The 20,739-nt window shown below is 43.4% G+C and overlaps 1 protein-coding gene across 2 annotated transcripts in view; it reads right to left on the minus strand.

Moving 5' to 3' along the window:
* Positions 1–11,093: 11,093 nt before the first annotated feature.
* LOC137326492 (guanine nucleotide-binding protein G(I)/G(S)/G(O) subunit gamma-2) overlaps positions 11,094–20,739 on the minus strand; it is a 62,605-nt gene continuing 52,959 nt past the window's right edge. For both annotated transcript variants that reach the window (XM_067991631.1, XM_067991632.1), the window contains exon 4: positions 11,094–13,018. In XM_067991631.1, coding sequence (XP_067847732.1) covers positions 12,890–13,018 — 129 coding nt within the window. In that variant the 3' untranslated portion in view covers positions 11,094–12,889. The remainder of the gene's footprint in view (positions 13,019–20,739) is intronic.

Raw genomic sequence — 20,739 nt, forward strand, 5'->3', positions numbered from 1 at the left:
AAAGCTCGGACCCACCCAGGAAAGCCATTTTTTAGTGGACTTTCCTGTTAAAGTTGCTACAAAAGTGTTATTAATCCTTCAACAATAACTTCCGCTTGATTCTGGCCTGAGTGGTTATGAAACAACAAGCTTTAATCGATTGACTCATAACAGTATTATAGTTATAATACAACTGTCTTCAGATTACAGTAAATGATACGCAATTAAAACAACCTGATTTGCCCACAGGCTCAGATTGAGATCAGACCTCTGTGGCAGCTTGGGGCGGTGGACCTCCGGCTGTCTTCTTGAGCGCTCTAACTTTTGGGAGGTTGCGTGCTCTCTCTTTATACTATTCGGCTGCGTTGTTCTGCATGTAAGCATCTCTGTCCTTATCTCCTGGTTGTAAATCACTCGCCCCAAGCTGACTGTTAAAGCAACCAGAGATGAGCCCTACCATGTTAGCGTGGCTACCTCATCCCTTATCCTTGCTGCATAAACAGTTTGTTCCACTTAGGAATGGGCGGGACCCTCTTATCTGAGTACAGCCCCCTTATTTGGCCTTGCATGTCTCCCGCCATGTCTACTGTTTAAGTAGCTTTCACTGCTATCAGGTCTTGGGGTATGCGGTTTCTTCAGCCACTATCTGGTACGGACTGTCTCCTTACTTTGGTTGCTTTCATCATTCTAATGCCTCACATTCTTTGAATGACCTCTTGGGTTTCTGTAAGTTATCCCTCTCACAGAGTTGCTGAACTTCGTCCCCCACCCCCGTAACATAAGCCCTCTTGCTAAGATGTTTGGCGCTTTGCGAGCCGGTATTCTTGTTTTAAACCATTTTCTTACAATATTTTTTTCTCTACATATAATAACATTCCGATTCCTTAACTCTTAACCAAATAGATTCACATTTTGTACCATATCCTGTATCATCTTTACAGTCTAGTGTTGTAATGACATCTTTGATTAAAGTGCCACCCATCCTTTATTTCCTATTCTATCCCTCCCGCATATTCTGTAACTAGGAATGATGAGCACTCAGTCCTGCCCTAGCCTAAGTCACATCTCTGTTATTATTGTTGGAATGTACCCCCAAAGCATGCCTCTAGCCCTTTTACAGTTATGTACCTCGCTCCTGGTCTTAGGTACTTCTGACCCCCAAATTCTCTTAAAATCTGTGGTCATTCTATGATTGCCATGATTTCCATTTCCTGTACATTTTCTATGCCATTTTCAAATACAAGATCAAGATAAGCATTGCCTCTTGTGGCATCCTTGACACATTGGCCCCGATATTTACGGGGAGGTGGGGAGGGAATGTGTTTGCAGGAAGGAATCCCGGGAACACAGAGTTCCTGCCGAATTTAAAGGCAGGGCCTCATTATCATTTTTTTATTCTGTTTCCCGACCGTCAGCCGGTCAGATTGACAGGCTGGGCGGCTGCCAGGCGGGAAAGCCAGTGGTAGAAGGCCGCAGTCGGGAAAGATCACAGGTTAAAGAGGGGGGTCGGACCGGCAATCGGGAGGGAGGGAAAGATCACAGTTAAAGGGGTGGGGGGGTAGGGGGGGGTTGGTGGTCGGACCGACAATCAGGAGAGAGGGAAAGATAGTGGGTTGAAGGTGGGGGGTTGGCACATCGCGGGGCAGAAGGAGGGGTCGGCAGATCGCAGGGCAGAAGGAGGGGATGGCAGATCGCGGGGCAGAAGGAGGGGTAGGCAGATCGCGGGGCAGAAGGAGGGGTCGGCAGATCGCCGGGGCAGAAGGAGGGGATGGCAGATCGCGGGGCAGAAGGAGGGGTCGGCAGATCGCGGGGCAGAAGGCTCGGGGTCGCAGGGTTGGAGGGGAGTGGGTCGGGCAATAACGGCAGCGAGGAGAGGTCGCGATCGGCAGACGGTCTTCTTTAGTGGGGGGGAGGGGGCGGCAGCACTCCTGCTCCTCCTGACTCACAAGCAGTGCTATAAAAATCACTTATCTGCTTGATCCAGCTGCTCACATCTCCATTTAGCTGCCGGGTTTCCTGAGCCCTGGGAATCCCGGCCGGCCAGTGTTAAATATAAAACAGGCTCCCAACTGCACTGTGGGGGCTTGATTTAAATATTATAATGAAGTGTCCCACCTCTCTAAGATGGGGCACTCGCACAGCATGCCATCCGCCGTAATATAAATGGTGGTAGGCATGTATGCGGCGGGTTGAGGTCGCGTTTCACAATTTTTAATCCCGGCCCTCTCCCGCCCATCGTGGGGGGTGGGGGTTAATATCGACCCCATTGGGACAAGAAGTAGTCATGCACTACATCTACCAACTCTGGCTGTAACATCTTGGGATTTCCCAATTTATATTTGGTTTCTAGGCTGCACTCTCCGGTTTTCTAACTAACCTTGTTTTATTCTGCAGTGTTGCTCAGTGCCTGGTATCTGTTTATTAGTGTAATCTTTTGGGTAGTTCTCATTTGTGAACACCCCACAGCAAACACACCTTATCGTCTCCATTTTAGATTTCCTTCTCTCAGCTGTTTCCCCTTCTTGTTCTGTTTCTCCCGTTGCCTTCTTTTGGTTTAACTTTATTTAATCCCAGTTGCTCCATTTTGATTTTATGTCTATCTGGTGCCCCCTTTTACTTTTTACTTCCCTTGAGTATTATTTAATTTGGCTTATTTTGGGTGGTCGCCTTTGTCATCTATTTCACATAGATGTTGGCTTTCATCTTAGTTCCTCCCCACCGCACCCGTAACTTCTTAGGTACTTTCCTTTGAAATCTACTTCTATTTGTGCTCCCCTTAAGAAAATACCTAGAATTACTGTTCTGTTTGTCTTTCCTGCTTCCCCCCACCATTATTTTACTTGTTTTCTGAAACTTCTTGCTGTTCAGAGGTTTTGGAGAACTGAGCTCTCCCAACTACAAAGCACTGGCCGTTACAATTTACCTTGTTTACCAATTTAGATAGCTCCTGATGGAGTCTGCGGTCTTTGTGAGATATCTCTGCTGATATTTGAGCTCTTCGGAGTCATGGTGCCCCTTGAAGCTTTGCGGGAGTTCCCTGAAACAGCTGCCACACTAGTGGACCACATGTAGATCCAATGATATCAGCAAATGATGTACAGTACATAGATATGCATCAGAGATACAGTGAGATAATGATGAGATTACATACACTAGAGGAAGAATCATGTAGTACAGTGAGGTTTTAGACAGTTTTCGGACAGACACCAAAACCATCAAAGAGAGCAGGAACAAACACGTGCATAATCTCGTATAACTGTTTTGTATTATTTAATTGTGCTACAACTACGCATTTAAAGTCTGATGACTATAACTCAGTTAAAAATTGATGTTATTGTAATGTGACTATTTCAATTGATGTTTAAATAAAGGTTTATGCCACTTCTGCAACTTGGAAAAATCTCCGCCATGAACTGGCAGATGGTCCTGAAAATATCACTGTAACTCTGTGGCACCATCTTTTAACAGTGGGAAGGTATATTCTTAGGATGAGATAGTAGGATAGATCTTCCAGCTACCTGCTGGTAGCACAGGAGAGGGGTGTGTGAATAATAATTGGAAAATTGGGCAAAGAGTCATTAGGCTTGTCTCCTGCCCAATTGCTTCTCCCTGTGATTTTCCAGTGTGAGAAAATTGTCTGCACTTAGGCCTCTCGCCTCATTAAATCCTGAATAATATGTAAACTAACATGCCATTTCCTGGGTTTCTCACCGGGAATGTGCACCAGGGGGCAGATTTTCCTGTGATTTGTGCCCGATGAATACTTATTCCCCAGGATAAAGCACAAGAAAAAGGCATGGAGACCCATGACACTGAATTACTGCCCCCTTTATGTTGCCCCTGGATTTCCAGGGCTTCCCCTGAGGGAGCGAGGGCAGAGTCCCTGTGCTTGTAATAGGTTCAGACTAAGGGCAGTCATTCACGTGACGCTGGAGGGGTGGTTCCCAACCCTCCCGCCTCATTTTCCTCCAGTAATGCCTGCGGGCACTAATTTTGAGATGAGGATCTACTCCAAGCCCTTCTCCGATTGGAGAGGTAGGCAACAAACAGGCAGGACGCAAAAGTAAGTCCCTTTTGTTTTTGTTTTACAGGGATATTGGACCAGGAATTGATGCCAGAGCCCTTCTGGCTGCTGTTCAAAAACAGCAGCCAGAATGTGCCGACCATGGTGGCCAATTTTTCTCCCACGCTTCCAGGTGCTAGGCTATGCAAGTGGGCAGGTTTGCTCTGTGGGAGCATCTGGGCTATTAAACCGAGCTGAACACACAAATGCAGGCGTGTTCAGAAAATTGCACTTTAGTTGTGTGCACCTAGCAGCGCCCATGGGAAAACCAATCTTAATATTGCTAAGCTGATTTAAAACTGGTGCTGCAATTGAGATTATTGGAGTTCTGGTTTTGGGATTCACTTTTCTGCATTTTTACCTAAATTTTGCATTTTTGTTTATTTCTAGTACTAATAATTTCCATTTCTGGCTTTTTGAAGCTCAGTTTCAGCAACTAAAACTGCATGGAAGGCAATTCCTCTGGGGACTCCTCTCTGCTTGTTGGAGGAGGAAGAAGAGGATATCAGGAGGAACCAGAGGCAGGTCTGTTCGTACATGAAGCCAACTACCCACACCCACCTTGATCAGATCAGCTGTGTCTATTGCCAAAGACACAGATGCCTACATGTGTCTGAGGACACCTTCTTTCACCAGCTATGGTCCACTCATGGAATTAGGCCGTCTCTTTGAGCTAGACCTTCAGATAAGATGACCGAGGGCGATTTACAGCGAAACTCACAGGGAGTATCGTAATGAAGTTGCCTTGTCTAAATCACATGAGGTCAGCTCTGTAAGCAAAATGCATGTGGTGCCCATAGAACAATTCTGTCCCGTCAGCACCTACAGGGACAGGAAAATCCATCTATGGTGAAATTACAGTGTTAGATAAAAGGCAGATGGTTTACATATAATAGCGTGACTACAGAATTGAATAGAATGTTATATGTTTGAAAGCTGTTTAACCATACTCTGAGTCATTGTTTTCAGGAGTGGATGGGAGAAATGGGAAGAAAATTCAGAAATAAAAACATAAAAAGTCTTACTGGAGACATTTCATTGCAAAAGGATTAGGCAGCACTGTAAAAGTGAACAGTGCATTGAAGAAGATACAAAAATAGTGCTAATAATTGCAATATTTTTAGATCATTTAAATCATTTATTATTTAAAATTATTTAAGGCAAAATGAAATGATTTATTTAATGTGAGTCATAAAAATGATTATAACATTTTGTTAAATCAGCTCAGGCTAAATAATAACAGCAACAACAGCAAAAAATGTTTTTTTTTCCCTGACAGGCATTATTCTGAGGTTCTGCAATTTCTACAGTGATGTACTTAAATTCTATAACTAATGAAGTAATGTTGACTTACCAATCAATTAAGTTGTAATTTTAATAATTTACTGTTTCCTTCAGGACAATGAGGGAAGGAAGATTTGTACAGGACCGAAGACATGTTGATTTATCAATTTGAGTCCAGGAAGTGGAAGTTCATGTTCATTGAGTGTGCTCAGAACATCTGCTCCAAGAGACCCATGTTTTGTATATGTTAGTAAAGGGTACAATAATATTCTACATCATCTGAATCACTCAGTAGGCAGATTCTCTATCTGATGTTAAGATAGCAATTGTTTCTGTATTTGACTTGAGTAAAAATGACTGCATCGATCAATTATTAAAATACAGACATTAACCAGGCATTTATAAAATGCATCAATCTCCTACATAAGAGAACAATAAAGGAAGTGGCCCTGTAAATAGTGGATGCATTGGTGGTCATCTTCCAAAATTCTATAGACTCTGGAACAGTTCCTACAGATTGGAGGGTGGCAAATGTAACCCCACTATTTAAAAAAGGAGGGAAAGAAAAAACATGGAATTACAGACCAGTTAGCCTAACATCAGTAGTGGGGAAAATGCTCGAGTCTATTGTAAAGGATGTGATAACAGAACACTTGGGATTGGACAAAGTCAGCATGGGTTTATGAAAGGGAAATCATGCTTAACAAATCTACTGGAGTTTTTTGAGGAGGTAACTAATAGAATAGATAGGGGAGAACCAGTGGATGTGATGTATTTGGATTTTCAGAAGGCTTTTGATAAGGTCCCACACAAGAGGTTAGTGTGCAAAATTAAAGCACATGGGATTGGGGGGAATATATTGGCATGGGTTGAGAATTGGTTGACAGACAGGAAACAGAGAGTAGGAATAAACGGGTCTTTTTCCAGGTGGCAGGCAGTGACTAGTGGGGTACTGCAGGGATCAGTGCTTGGGCCCCAGCTATTCACAATATATATCAATGATTTGGATGAGGGAATGGAATGTAACATTTCCAAGTTTGCAGACGACACAAAGCTGGGGTGGAATGTGAGCTGTGAAGAGGATGCAAAGAGGCTCCAATGTGATTTAGACAAGTTGGGTGAGTGGGCAAGAACATGGCAGATGCAGTATAACGTGGATAAATGTGAGGTTATCTGCTTTGGTTGTAAAAACAGAAAGACAGATTATTATCTGAATGGTGATAGATTGGGAAAAGGGGAGGTGCAACAAGACCTGGGTGTCCTTGTACACCAGACGCTGAAAGCAAGTATTCAGGTGCAGCAGGCAGTTAGGAAGGCAAATGGTATGTTGGCGTTCATTGCAAGAGGATTTGAGTACAGGAGCAGAGATGTCTTACTGCAGTTGTACAGGGCGTTGGTGAGATGACATCTGGAGTATTGTGTGCAGTTTTGGTCTCCTTATCTGAGGAAGGATGTCCTTGCCATGGAGGAAGTGCAACGAAGGTTTACCAGACTGATTCCTGGGACGGCAGGACTGAAGTATGAGGAGAGATTGGGTCGACTAGGCCTATATTCACTAGTGTTTAGAAGAATGAGAGGTGATCTCATCGAAACATATAAAATTCTAACAGGACTAGACAGACTAGATGCAGGGAGGATGTTCCCAATGGCTGGGGAGTCCAGAACCAGGGGTCACAGTCTCAGGATATGGGGTATGCCATTTAGAACCGAGATGAGGAGAAATTTCTTCACTCAGAGGGTGGTGAACCTGTGGAATTCTCTACCACAGAAGGCAGTGGAGGCCAAGTCATTAGATGTATTCAAGAAGGATATAGATATATTTCTTAATGCTAAAGGGATCAAGGGATATGGGGATAAAGCAGGAACAGGATACTGAGTTGGATGATCAGCCATGATCATTTTGAATGGTGGAGCAGGCCCGAAGGGCCGAATGGCCTACTCTTGCTCCTATTTTCTATGTTTCTATGTTCCTATCATAACTTGCTGCATAGAAAAAATTCTCATCTCCCCTCTGGTCCTTTTGACAGTGTGTGACATATGTCCTTTTATTTTGGTATTTTGTCTAAGAACTACCTTTTTCATCCTTGGGAGATGGGCATTGTTGGCAAGGCCGACATTTATTGCCCGTCCCCAGTTGCCCTTGAGAAAGTGGTGGTGAGCGTTTTTCTTGAACCACTGCAATCCATGTGGTGAAAGTATTCCTGCAATGCTGTTTGGTAGGAAGTTCCAGGCTTTTGACCCAACGACGATATATGTCAAAGTCAAGATGGTGTATGACTTGGAGGGCAATTTGGAGGTGATATTGTTCCCATGCACCTGCTGCCCTTGTCCTTCTAGGTGGTGGAGGTCACAGGTTTGGGAAGAAGCCTTGGCAACCTGCTGCAGTGCATCTGGTAGATAGTAAATGCTACAGCCACAGTACGCCTGTGGTGGAAGGAGTGGACGCTTAAGCTGGTGTGTGGGGTGCTGATCAAGCTTGACTTTGTCCTGGATGGTGGTAAGCTTTTTGAGTGTTGTTGCAGCTGCACCCATCCAGGCAAGTGGAGGGTATTCCATTACATTCCTGATGGGCCTTGTAGGTGGTGGAGGTGGTTTGGGGAGTCAGGAGGCGAGCCACTTGCCACAGAATACCCAGCCTCTGACCTGCTCTAGTAGCCACGGTATTTATTTGGCTGCTCCAGTTTAGTTTCTGGTCAATGGTAACCTTCAGGATGTTGATGGTGGGGGATTCGGCGATGATAATGTCATTGAATGTCAAGAGGAGGTGGTTAAGCTCTGTCTTGTTGGAGGTGGTCATTGCCTGGCACTTCTGTGGTGTGAATCTTACTTTCCAATTATCATCCTGAGCCTGGATGTTGTCCAGGTCTTGGTGCATGCAGGCATGGACCGCTTCATTATCTGAGGAATTGCGAATGGAGCTGAACACTGCTATCATCAATGAACTTCTGACCTTATGATGAAGGGAAGTTTACTGATGAAGCTACTGAAGATAGTTGGGCTTGAGACGCTGCACTGAGGAAATCCTGCAGCGATGTCCTGGATCTGAGATGATTGGCCTTCAACAACCACAACCATCTTCCTTTGTGCCAGGTATGACTTCAGCCACTGGAGAGTTTTCTCCCGATCCCCATTGACTTAAGTTTTCCCATCTGGTTTTATTCTTCTTATTCTTTGTAGCAGTTCGATACAACTGAGTGGCTTGCTACGCCACTTCAGGGGGCAGTTAAGAATCAATCACGTTAGTGTGGGCTGGAGTTACGTATAGGTCAGGCTGGATAAGGATGGCGGGTTTCCTTCCCTAAAGGACATTAGTGAATCAGTTGTTTTTTTAGGACAATCTGACAGCTTCATGGTCACTTTTGTGAGATGGCTGACTACGTGTATCTGTAACAGCCTCTTGGAATCCTCAATCCCACCTTGAGTCCTGAGATTTACCAGCTGTAGGCTTCATTGCTGCCACAACTGCATGGTTCTACCTACTTTCTGGCACATGTCCAGGCATTGGAGGTGTTGCTGTCCTGAGGGACACGATCATCCATGCCCACTGCAGCCATGACCTTGCTGCTTGGCATTGTCTCACCTTGGTCACAGATCAGTATGACAGCAGATTTAATGGCATCAATTAAATCAGTAATGCCCTGTCTCTTGGTTCTCTCTGGAGGACTCCCAAGCCTGTCAAAGCTGGGATAGCAGTGCTGATTTTCCTGACTCTTGTCCCTGGGATCGCCCATTTCCCCAGGTGCATAGGTAATAAAAAAGAAGTGGAGACCCGTGTCACCATGTTCCCGCCTCTTTTACATTGTCCCAGGATTTCCGGGGCATACTAATGAAGCTGGAGGGGCATTTCTCATCTGCCTTTTTTTCCTTGAAGACGGCTCACTGGGTACTCCAGTGCACTGCATTAGTGGAAGGTAATGGTGCTACCTTGACTGACCTAGTAAGGTCATTAAACTTCTTACAGCATTGTTTTGAATGTGCATGGAATGGTGGAGGTTACATTGACAGTAGTCACGGCCTCACCCCGTTCTCCCCAGGTTTCTTTCTTGGAGCTCTGTGGTGCTAGTTCCTGAAGAAGGCCCTCACTCCTCTTCCTGACTTCTTGCAGGAGAATCTCTATAATTCCATCTGAGAAGATAGCTGTTCTTGGTCTGCATCCACTGCTTGCAGATATTTTGTTTAATTTCCTTCCTGGTTATCAAACTGCCAGTCACCATGCTTGGCCCTTTAGGCCACCACTGGCCTTTCAGTCCTGCAGCAGTGAGAGATTTCCTGCCCATCAATGAGCAAACTCATAACCACAAGCATTTTCAACACCGGGAGCTTGCCCACATTAAGATAATGAGGTTGACCCCAAGAATCACACAAGGGATCAGCGCAATAAAGGTCGGGCTGGTGCTCTTCCCACTTCACTCAACTTCAGGTTGGACTTATGCCTAACCAGAAAATCTATAACTCTTTATTTTTTAGTAATTTGTTATGAAAAAATTGTGCTAGCGAAGAACCGTGAAGAGAAAAGTTATCTGGAAAATATAAATCACTTGTTGTTTAACAGTGCTTAGCTCTTTATAATCAATTTCTGCATCTTGTGAGAAAATGTGATAATGAACATGGCCACGACCGAGGTCTCCACCCAAAAGGATAACCTACTTTTTCTCATTTCAGATGTTCATGGAGCAGCTGAGTATTTCCAAAATTTTCTGTTTGAAATTCAGATTTCCAGCATCTGTGTTCTTTTCCTTCCATCAGATTATAATGAGCATGTCTGACTTCTAATTGATACCTGTCAAGTACACTGTACTAAAAATGTAGCATTTATGCAAATGATTCCAATGCATTGCAATTAAATCCTTGCCATGGTGACATAAGTGCCTCTAAATGCTATCTTTTATAAATGTATGTTAATGTATTATTACTGTGGGTACAAGCTTCCCATATTTACTCTACTGAAACAGGCAGCCTTTTATTTTTGAAGCACAGTGTAAGGATAATGTGAAAGTTCCAGTGCCAGTTTGCAATACTAGTATGCAGCATCCCCTCCCCACCCCTTCCCTCTCAGCTGTCATCATGTTACTTGTCCTACATATAGTTTCTTCAAATATATCGGGGGGTGATTTCCATCTGGCTACTGCCCTATTTTTCAGCGTGAACGGGGCGGTAAGCAAACAATTTTTTTTTAAAAACTGTCACTCACTTGCTTCCTGAGGCCTGCCCAACTTGGTATTTGAGCAGGCCTCAAAATGGTGCTGAACAACCAAACCCACAGTCCTTGAAGGGACAGCAGCAAGCTGCTCCGAAAACCCCAAAAAGAAGCTGTTCCAATGATTTCTGTAGGGGCAGGAGAAACATGAATGCTCTTCCTGGCCCCACATAAATCTTTACATAGTGCCGGTCCCTAAATTTGGACCTTGCTGGCCATGTTCGCAACCTACAACTCGCTGTGTCTGGAGCCTGCAAGCAGTTTCTTTTTTTGCTTGCTGGCCAGATTTTGGGACCCTGCTGACCATGTTTGCAGCCTGTGTCAATGAAAAGACTGACATCTTCCCCACCAAGCAACAGCTAAGCTAGCAGACAAAAATCATCACACATTGTCTTAGCCAGGCTGTGAACCTGCAGATAAGAAATTGTTACACAAGTACATTACCATGGTAGCATGAATTTTCCAAGAATGACACCATGTTTAATATTCCAACAGCAATGACTCACCACATTAATTAGGTGTAGTATATTATGCATAATACTATGCAGTTTAAGATGCCTGTAACTGAAATGATTTGAAGATTTTATTTAAAACTGATACATTGTTCACATGGCATGAAAATGTGCACTACATCATACTTTGTTCAAGTTTCCCTATACAAAGTTGACAAGGGTATACAACCAGAAATACAATACACATTTTTACAATGTACTCAGTTTAAGAAAATTCACACATCCCTTTTATTCTTGCTGTCATATATAGCATTCCTGGTGACTCAAATAGGCACTACAACTCACTGCTGCCATGAACACAAGTTTACAGAAAAATTAGACTCCACAAGCCATAGTCATACATGTCAGTCTTTCTCGTTTTGTAATGTTTTGGTTAATGATTTGGTTAATGTATTGTTTTGTTTGATAGTAACCCCTTCTTTTCTGTGCTAATGAGGGTCTAATACAATGGTAAACCACTCCTTTGTATTGAATTGGAAATGGAGCAGAGGGCTTGTTTGGCAGTGTAGTGGCAGATGTTGGTACATGCAGATCTAAGAAAATTAGCAATTGAGTAAAAATACATATCTGAAAATATCAAAAAGGTTTAAAAGACGGTGAAATAGTCTGAGGTAAAATCATCCGATCATTCAGAAAAGTTGAGACGTATTTGTACATCTGCATATTACACTGTCCTTTTCTGCTGTTTCAGTTGGGTAAAAAAGATACACAGAAAGATTACATCAAGGGATGGAGTCTTTTGGCTTCTAAAATTGTTTTGTTTTGTTAAACTAATAAAGTAAGAGAAATGTTATCAATCATTGGTCTGTTTTTTCAGTACTTTGTATACAAAGCTACTTGTTGACAATTAGTCTTATTTTTCAAACATTGCCATGTATGTCTATGTACTATTGTTTGCACGCAAGTTTTACTTCCAGTAAAACGCTTGTTATTTTACAATATTTAATTTGGTGTAAACTTTTTATAAATGATTTAATGACATATATTTCTTATAGTGTTCACAAGCAATGGTGAGAGAACAGGGCCGTCAAGAAATAGGCTGTGCTTCATTAGTGGTTAGAATTTGAAATTAAAATCTTGTGTTTTGTATAATTACATAGCATCATTTCAGATCAGCTGAAGTAAATCAATTAACAGGGGAAGGGCTGGAATATTTTCATGCAATTCTTTTGTTGCTATCACAAACATTAGGATCATTAACACAGCACACAAGTTACTAGTACTAGCAGAAATCGTAAGCTACTATACACAAATGTTAGAAGAGCACTAACAAGAGTCTAAGAAAATACACAAGCTGCCAGCTTTTATGTTTCGCAAATGACATTCCATTTGCCAAATGCTTATTAGTAACATTTCTCTTCCTTGAAAATCAGCTCTCAAAGCAAAGTCCAGCATATCATTGTGCTACTCTAATGCAAAAAGCACATAACCAAATGTTAAGGTACAACACCATAGTAATCTATCTTGTTTGTATACTTGTCCGTTTAACTTAAATAAAAATTATATTGAAGAACAACAATTATCATTCCAATAAAATTATACATTTTCCTCAGTAGTTACCTTGCTTAGAACAATTGTCATACTTTAGACATCAAACTATCAGACATAACTTACGGTCTTTGCAAGAGCAAAAATGTGACATATCTCTACACTGTTTTGTTCTAAGTTGTTTTAGAATCTCTATTTTCACAAGGTAGTTCTTCTGCTTCCATTCCCAATAAGGTGATTCTTTAAACATGCACATCCCTGTAGCTTCCAGGCTTTGTTAAAAATTCTGTGGACAGGAATGTGTCCACATTGGTAAAATTCTACATCATTGTTCAGAATGGCCTGATTCTCAGGCTTGGTGGGGCTTTACAGGATGGTACAAAAGAACTTCTTCTCTCTGAAAGGGTTTTCTGATGCAGGAACCGGTGTCAGTAGAGGATCTTCTTTAGCATGAGCTTCACAGTAAGCCATCAAATCTGCTGCTGCTTTGGACACCTGGAACATGTAGGTAGAAGTTAGGCTTTTTCATTTTTGCTTTTAACTCTGAGTAATTGGGTTTAAGTGATTGCCAACAATGAATAAAAATAGTTAATCAGAGACAGTCGCTAATTTTTCATCAGAGAATGTCAAAGCCACACCTTTGTAAAATGTTGCTATAAACGGGGAATCAATGGCATTCATGCAAAACACTGATTATTAGGTAAGAGGGCAGTTGAAACAAATAGAAAATCATGGACATTTTGTGTTGCTGAAAAGCATTTCACAGCAGCACAAAATGCACAGCTGAACCAGTGAGAGTTTGGGATTTGATACTGGAGGGGAAATTTCAACCCTACCCACCTGGCGGAAACTGGGCCACACAAGGAAAGCTTAAGCCTCCCCTGCTCAAGGTGCCTCTCCTTCCATCCTATGAAACCCTCTGGAAATGCCCTCCCTGCAACTTACTTTGTTGCCAGCGGCCGTTCTTTTGTTGCCAACCGGCGGTCTCCTGCCACCCGAAATTTCACTCCCACCCACCGGCCAGCTGCCACTTGCCACCCGTTTCAGAGAGGCAGCCAACCGGCAGCATGCAGACAAGGCCCGGGAATTAGAACAGCCAGGGGCTCACGCTGCCACGGTCAGGAGGGCTTGGATGTGTCACTATCTTAATAAGGTAGCTTCACATTGTCTGCAGTATAACTACAATTGGTACAAAGCCACACTTTTAAACTTTAGTTTTTAAAGTTTAAAAAGCACTGAGTAAAGAATTCATGTTTATTAGTTGGAAGTGGTTTTAAAAATGGGTAAGTTCATCACAGAATAAACTCGGAACTGTTCAACATAGAGAATTTGAAAAGCTACCAATTTCTAGTACTGAATTTTTGAGTTTCTGTTCCTTGTTATATATTTCAATCATGTCAGTGTATTTGATGCTTACAATGTACTGACCAACATCAAGGAAGCAGTGACTCAATTGCCAAGAAGCAGCATACTGCTGCATCAATTTTGTCAGAATGATGTACTTTGCGAGTGATGTAATGAGGGGTGATTTTGCTGACCACCATCCTCACCCCCCCAAATCGACCCCCATGCCCTGGTGTTGGACTTGAAATAGGATGTTCCTTTCCAGGCCCCAGAGAAGCAGGATTTCCTGTCCCGAGCCATTAACATGGCCTGGAGGTATGCCCAACACAGGCCCGGTGACAGACAGGGCAGGAAATGTAAGTGCAGCTGCAGTCCTGCGAGCTTCGCTTCAGGCCTCTGAAATCAGGACCTTCTGGCTGCTGATGGAGATCAACAGTCAGGAGCCTCCAATGGCTTTTCTGTATTCTGGGGGTTGGGGGGAGGGTTAAAAACTGTTAAAGAACTCACTTCTTGTATTTGGCCTGCACCTGGGACCCCCATCGACCCTCCGTTCGGTGGGGTCTGGGGACAGATCAGTGCTTCTACCCTGGGGTGCCAAGCCAACATCACAGCAGGAAAATGAGGTGAGAGGCCAGTGATGCCTCCTTCCACCTCATTTGAATGGGATCATTGCACCTCTGCTCTTCCAAGGATTCCCTGGAAATCCCAAACAATGTAAAAAGGTGAAATGGGTCTCAGCCCCTTTTTCCTGACCTTTGTAGCCAGTGATGTGGGTGTTCCCTGGAGCGAAGGATCAGGAAAATTGGCCCTATGATACTTTTACCATTTAATGATGGATTTCATTGTAAATCACATTGGGAAAGACTATTAGGTAAAGAACATGCCTCTTTAAAACACACTTATTTAGCTGAATTTTCTTTAGCGAATTTGTTTGTTTATTTACATGGTCTTTAAGTATCATCCTTGACTCAGTGGCAGCACTTTTGGCCCTGAGTCAGAAGGTCATGGGTTTAAGCGCCACTCCAGAGACGTGAGCACATAATCCAGGCTGACACTTCAGTGCAGTAGTAAGGGAGTACTGCACTGTTATATTGACGTCTTTCAGATGAGACCGTTTAAATCGAGGTCCCGTTTACCCCCTCTGATAGACGTCAAAGATCCCATGGCTCTATTTGAAGAAGGGCAGGAACTGTCCAAAGTTTATTCCTCAACCAATATCACCAAAACAAGTTATCTGTCCATTTGTCTCATTGCTGTTTGTGGGACCTTGCTTTGCACAAGTTAGTTGCCACATTTCCCTATTTTTGACTTCAAAAGTACTTCATTGGCTGTGAAGCACTATGGGACGTCCTGAAGAGAAAGGCAATATATAAATGCCAGTTCTTCCTTTGAACGATTTTAGGTTGAAATTAGTAGGACTACTAAGAAGCTCCACAAATTCACAATGTACTGAAGTAAGAATGAAATTTTAGGCAGTCAGTTGCACACTGAAACTAACTTCAAACCTAATAGAGCTAAGCTACCCTGGAATTTATGGGGGTGAATTTCCCTGGAGGTTCTTCTGCTCATCTGCCGTAACCGTAGAAAGCTGCACAAATCCCAGTCAAAGGCGATTTCCACGGTACTTCTGCCAAAGTTACGAAGGACGAGTGGGAGAATCCCTGTAGAAATTCACCCCCCCATTATTTCTCCAACTATGCAAGACTGTAGCCAGACCTAAAGGTCAAATGTCTAACTTGTAGGTAATGTATATGTTGGGAAATTAAAATGATTCCTGTGTTTCAAGGCCCAGAGGTTAGCTATATTGTGGTCAAGACCTCTGATGCATAATGGCTCAATCACAGCATCTAAACCTATAAATAGATCCCCAATTCACTGTAAAGGAAATTGTACTTCTGTGTGGTCTCTCTATCAAGCAATGAATGGGACAGTACAAACCTGAAGCAGAGAAAGACAGGAAGCAGTAGAGCACTAGAAATGTAACAGTGCAACAAAATAGCAAAGTGAATAAACATAGGTATCTATATTGTTCAGCTCTCCGCATTAAAAGAAAATCCAGGTTCATCAAATGGCCTAGTGGGTGAAGATATCACCCAGCGCAATTGTAAGTCACACAGACCAGAAGATTCCAGCTTCAATTCGCTAGCTAACCTCACGTAGGACATGAGTTGGGATACTACAATTTGTCCAGTTGCCCCTGGGCTAAGAGGGACAAAAATCAACCAGGGTTTCCATTGATTGCTATCCAGTGACCCCCGCTGGTTTATACATTTGTGTGGATGTTGGGTGGGAACAGGATCTAGCTTGACTGTAATGTCCTCCAAGGGCAAATAACCTACCAACACTCACTGCCAGCACTGTTGGAACTGTACTGCAGGTGTCAGTACCTTCAGGAGAGGAAATGAAAAGAATAGATTTTGCTAATCTGATAGCAATATTTTTCAGCAGATGGGTTTACGTCAATATCAGAAATAGTTTGATTAAATAATAATTTTTTTTTGTTTTGGAGAGAGGGAAATTATATTGTATTTTTGCCCTTTGCTTTCTTCAGGTTTCTCCATGCCAAATGTAGCTAAGAAATTAGAAAGACCACCAGCTATTGGTACTCTGAAAGTGCCTAGCGACTGTGAATGCCAGTTTTAAACTAGCATGATTAAGACCTAATGGAAATGAGGCAGTAATGATGGGAAATGGGTCATATGAGTCTTAATGACGTCAGTTAGAAACTAGCTTCCACAGTTGCTAGGCGTTACCCTGAAAGTGAAAGTAAGTTTAAAGTGATGAGTTTATTCCGTTTTTGTTGCAGTTAAAACCTTATTACTTCGTCTTTGTTTTTTTCACTGTTGCCATCTATTTTGACATTTGCTGAAGGGCTGCTATTTACTGCCCACTCCCCTTTCAGACAGGCACAACTGGTTTCCCATTGGAGATTCCCCAATATCTTTACTTCTTGGGAGAAATGAAAGAGCAACAAAGGGAGGCCAGGCTGGTGAGGCTTCAGCACAGGCAAATGGCACTTACCCACCAAGACCCCCATACCCCAGAGTACATAGGCAGATGTGCTTCTACCTGCATTTGGCCGCAGATCAGTGCCTACAGAGGGCCTGTTTTCCAAAGGAAGCTGTCACAGAGTTATGCCACATACTGCAAACAGACCTGTACCCCACCTCCACCATATGCACTGCTCTGCCAATGGCAGGTTCAGGTTATCGCCACTCTTAACTTGTATGTCAGACACTCATTCCAGGCTGCCACTGGGGATAATAGCCAAACAGCTGTCACACATGCATGAATCTCTACAGCTAGCAATTGCACATGGCAAACGGCACCAACATGACAAATGCACTGCTATTTTAATGAATAGCAGGATTCAAAGAGGCATTGATGGCACACACATGGCTGAACATTCACCCTTCTCAGTGGCCAACTGTATGTCAATAGGAAAGGATACTCAATGTGCAGCTTGTTTTCAAACAGCAGCACACCATCTTGAAAGTGACTGCTCGCTTCCCTGGCTGCTGCCACAGTGCCTTTGTTTTGAGAAACTTCACCATGCCAGCACTCTTTATAGAAAGTTCCTGGGTGACCTCATGGTGATAAAGGTTATCTTCTACTGCACTGGTTGATGATACCTGTGCACATTTTCCAAGACGCTAGATGAGAGGTACTATACAGTGGGTCCATTGATCCAACAGATAAGTTTGTTGAATGCCCATTTCAGGGTTGCAAAATGTCCCAGCCTTTCTGATGGAGTCCACTGGAACAGCTGCAAATTAGTCTCGGACCCAGATACGCCAGATCCCAGTCTTGTGCCTGAATCAAACATGGCCCCTGCTGTAAGGTTGTGGGGGTGGGGGGGAGCGGAGCTGGGGCTGAAGACTCCCCAAAAGGAAATTCCTATACCCAGGCCCTTCAGTGGGATCCAGCGTATTGTCAGCCCCAGATGCACCCGTCAAAGGCACTTAAATTGCGGAACCTGGTGGGGTCAGTGGCAGAGATCGTGGACAGGAACATCTCGACACATGTACAGGATATCCCCTGCCCCTCCCCCACCCCGTCCCTCCCCACAGATTTTACAGGGACCAGGAACCATAATTAATCTGGGGCATCCTGCAGTATAGTCTGGTATGGGTCTCAGGGATCAGGGAATATCCTTACCTGGAGGTCTTATTGCAGTATGAAGAAAAAGTGGAGGACAATCCATTGCCAGCTGCAAATGACATTTATGCCAATTTGATACAGTGGGCATTCTCTTGACTATCATATTTTGCCACTACATGAACTGTCCAGTCTACATCTTTCTCCTCGCCACAAATATTCCATCAATTAAAGTCGCTTCTCTGCACACACCCAACTCAAATAGCTACCATTCATTCCACCTCCTTAAAGCCACAAACTATAGGAGGTGATTTTAACTCTACCCACCCGATGAAACTGAGTGAGCATGTGGGCAGTTAAAATTGCCCAGGGGATTTAACCACCGACATCCCACTCCATTCACATTGTCTTCTATTTTAACCTGCTCTTCTGAACAGGCGGCAAGGACCCCCACCTGAAGTTGGTGGGGTCCTGCTTTAAATATTCAGATCCAATTACATCATCTGGCCCCGACTGTTATTTTAACCAGTGGCTTGAGTGGGGAAACAGTTGTGGCTTTCCCGCCAGCTGAAGACAACGGAAAGAGGAGCCTGAACCAGAAGAAACCCAAAACACGTACGTTTTTTTAACTTTCCTTGTGGGCCATCACCACTCCCACCTCGAACTAGAGACCCTCCCGGAACCCCATCCCCGCGACATACCTGAGTGCCGGCAAACATTCCTTCGGTCCCAGCCAGCAACCTCCCGCCCACCAGCTAGATGCCACTTCCTGCCCATTGTGAATGGGCAACTGACTAAAGGCAAGCAGATGAGACCCGGGAGTTAAAATCACCCGGGCCTCACGCTGCCGTGGTCAGTGGGGATTGGCGCATGCCTCGGATCCCACCCACCCGATTCCTGCTCCGGGTTAAAATCATCTTCTCAGGCACATGTGCAGACATTGGAATGGGCTGGTAGAAGGGCCAGCATGTGACATCTTGACAGAGAGCAGCATCATGTGTGCCTATTCCTGCGATGCCACAAATGCTGGGCATTGACTCTAAATGGCAACTGAACTGTGGGTACCAATGAGATCCAATAAAATACAGGTATCAGCCTGCAGACCATAATGTGGCGATGACTAGTACCTACAGCAAGTAATTATATACCAGGTGAGGTTTTCTTAGTGGAGTGAATGCATATAAGGCCATGATTGAAGAAACACTTTCAGGTGCAGGCTGGAGTTGTAAAGAGCACTATGTAGTTTCCTGGACTTTTACGGTAAGCAATCCGAACACCTTAACCCAGTGTGAGGGGCAGGACATTGTATGTGGCAGACATGTTTAACACAGTGCATGCCCTGGTAAGGTCATTAAACTTTTTCTAGCAGTGAGTTGCTGTGGTCAAGTTGGTACCTACCGCGGCTGTGCTGCTCTCCTTGCTCCCCACCATATTGTTTCTCACTATTTCACCCAAGCGGAAAATCTAGGCCTTTGATTTTACATCAATCTAGCTATTTTTCTGTAAAGTTTAGAGGCTTTAGGGTAAAATTCAACTATGCTGGAGCACAAATGGACGGTAGCTGATTGATCACCCGGTATACACCCTGCTCAACTTTCCTTTCTATTGACTTGGCGAGGTGTATAAGAGGTGGTCGATCCGTTACTTAATTTTACAGCCTTGCCGAAATTGAATTTTACCCCCATCGATTCTGTATGATTCACCCTTGAAAAAGGCTTATTTTGACCCTGATGAATGAACTGCACAGACCTGTAATATTGTTTGCGAGCTTACATTTGAGAATTCTGTAATTTATGACTAGATTATAGGGCTAATTCCATGTCTTTGCATCCCAAAGGAAGCAGTGCTCAAAGGGATGCAAGTCAGAGATAGGGCTACAACATTGTAGCCCCAATATTATGACTGTGCTTCATATGAGCACAGCTCCCTACTGGCGTAACTAGTCACGTAAACTTCTACTTTATTGGAACGCAATCAATAGAAACTGTTCTGGTCCATTCCATCAACATTGTTTTGCTTCTGAAACATATTTATTAAGGCTGGTTCAATAAAAGAGTTGGCCAATAGGCTTAGAGTTTGTGCTATAGAATGATTGGATGAAGATTTGTGCCTGTGGTTTCCTACACTGGGAATTTCTGGTTTTGACCATGTTGAGGGAGCTGCAAAGTGGAGACCAACCACTTCTTGATAGGGAGAGATGTACAAGTCATCCACAGATGCTCTCACCCACCTCACAGAGGATGTTTGCACAGCAACGCTAGACCATGTTTGCTCACCCCCTTGGGTGAGACAGTTTGTACAACTTAGGAAACTAAAGCCAAAGAAAATGACTTTAAAATTCTTGATGTGGAGATGCCGGTGATGGACTGGGGTTGACAATTGTAAACAATTTTACAACACCAAGTTATAGTCCAGCAATTTTATTTTAAATTCACAAGCTTTCGGAGATTTTCTCCTTCCTCAGGTAAATGTTTCAAGATCTTGAAACATTTACCTGAGGAAGGAGAAAATCTCCGAAAGCTTGTGAATTTAAAATAAAATTGCTGGACTATAACTTGGTGTTGTAAAATTGTTTACAATTTAAAATTCTTAGTTAAATTAATTTATATCAAAAGGTATTTCACAGCGTTTTTTATGTTACACATCATATGACTCTTACAATTGCAATAGTTGAAAAAAGTTCTACTTTCACACTCATGGTCGAAAGTACTTTGTAAAAGATTATGTTAAAGTGCTGGACTTCCTCTTCTGCTGATTCTGTAGTTTAGTGGTTT

Source organism: Heptranchias perlo, chromosome 10, assembly GCF_035084215.1.
Source record: "Heptranchias perlo isolate sHepPer1 chromosome 10, sHepPer1.hap1, whole genome shotgun sequence".
Classification (NCBI taxonomy): domain Eukaryota; kingdom Metazoa; phylum Chordata; class Chondrichthyes; order Hexanchiformes; family Hexanchidae; genus Heptranchias; species Heptranchias perlo.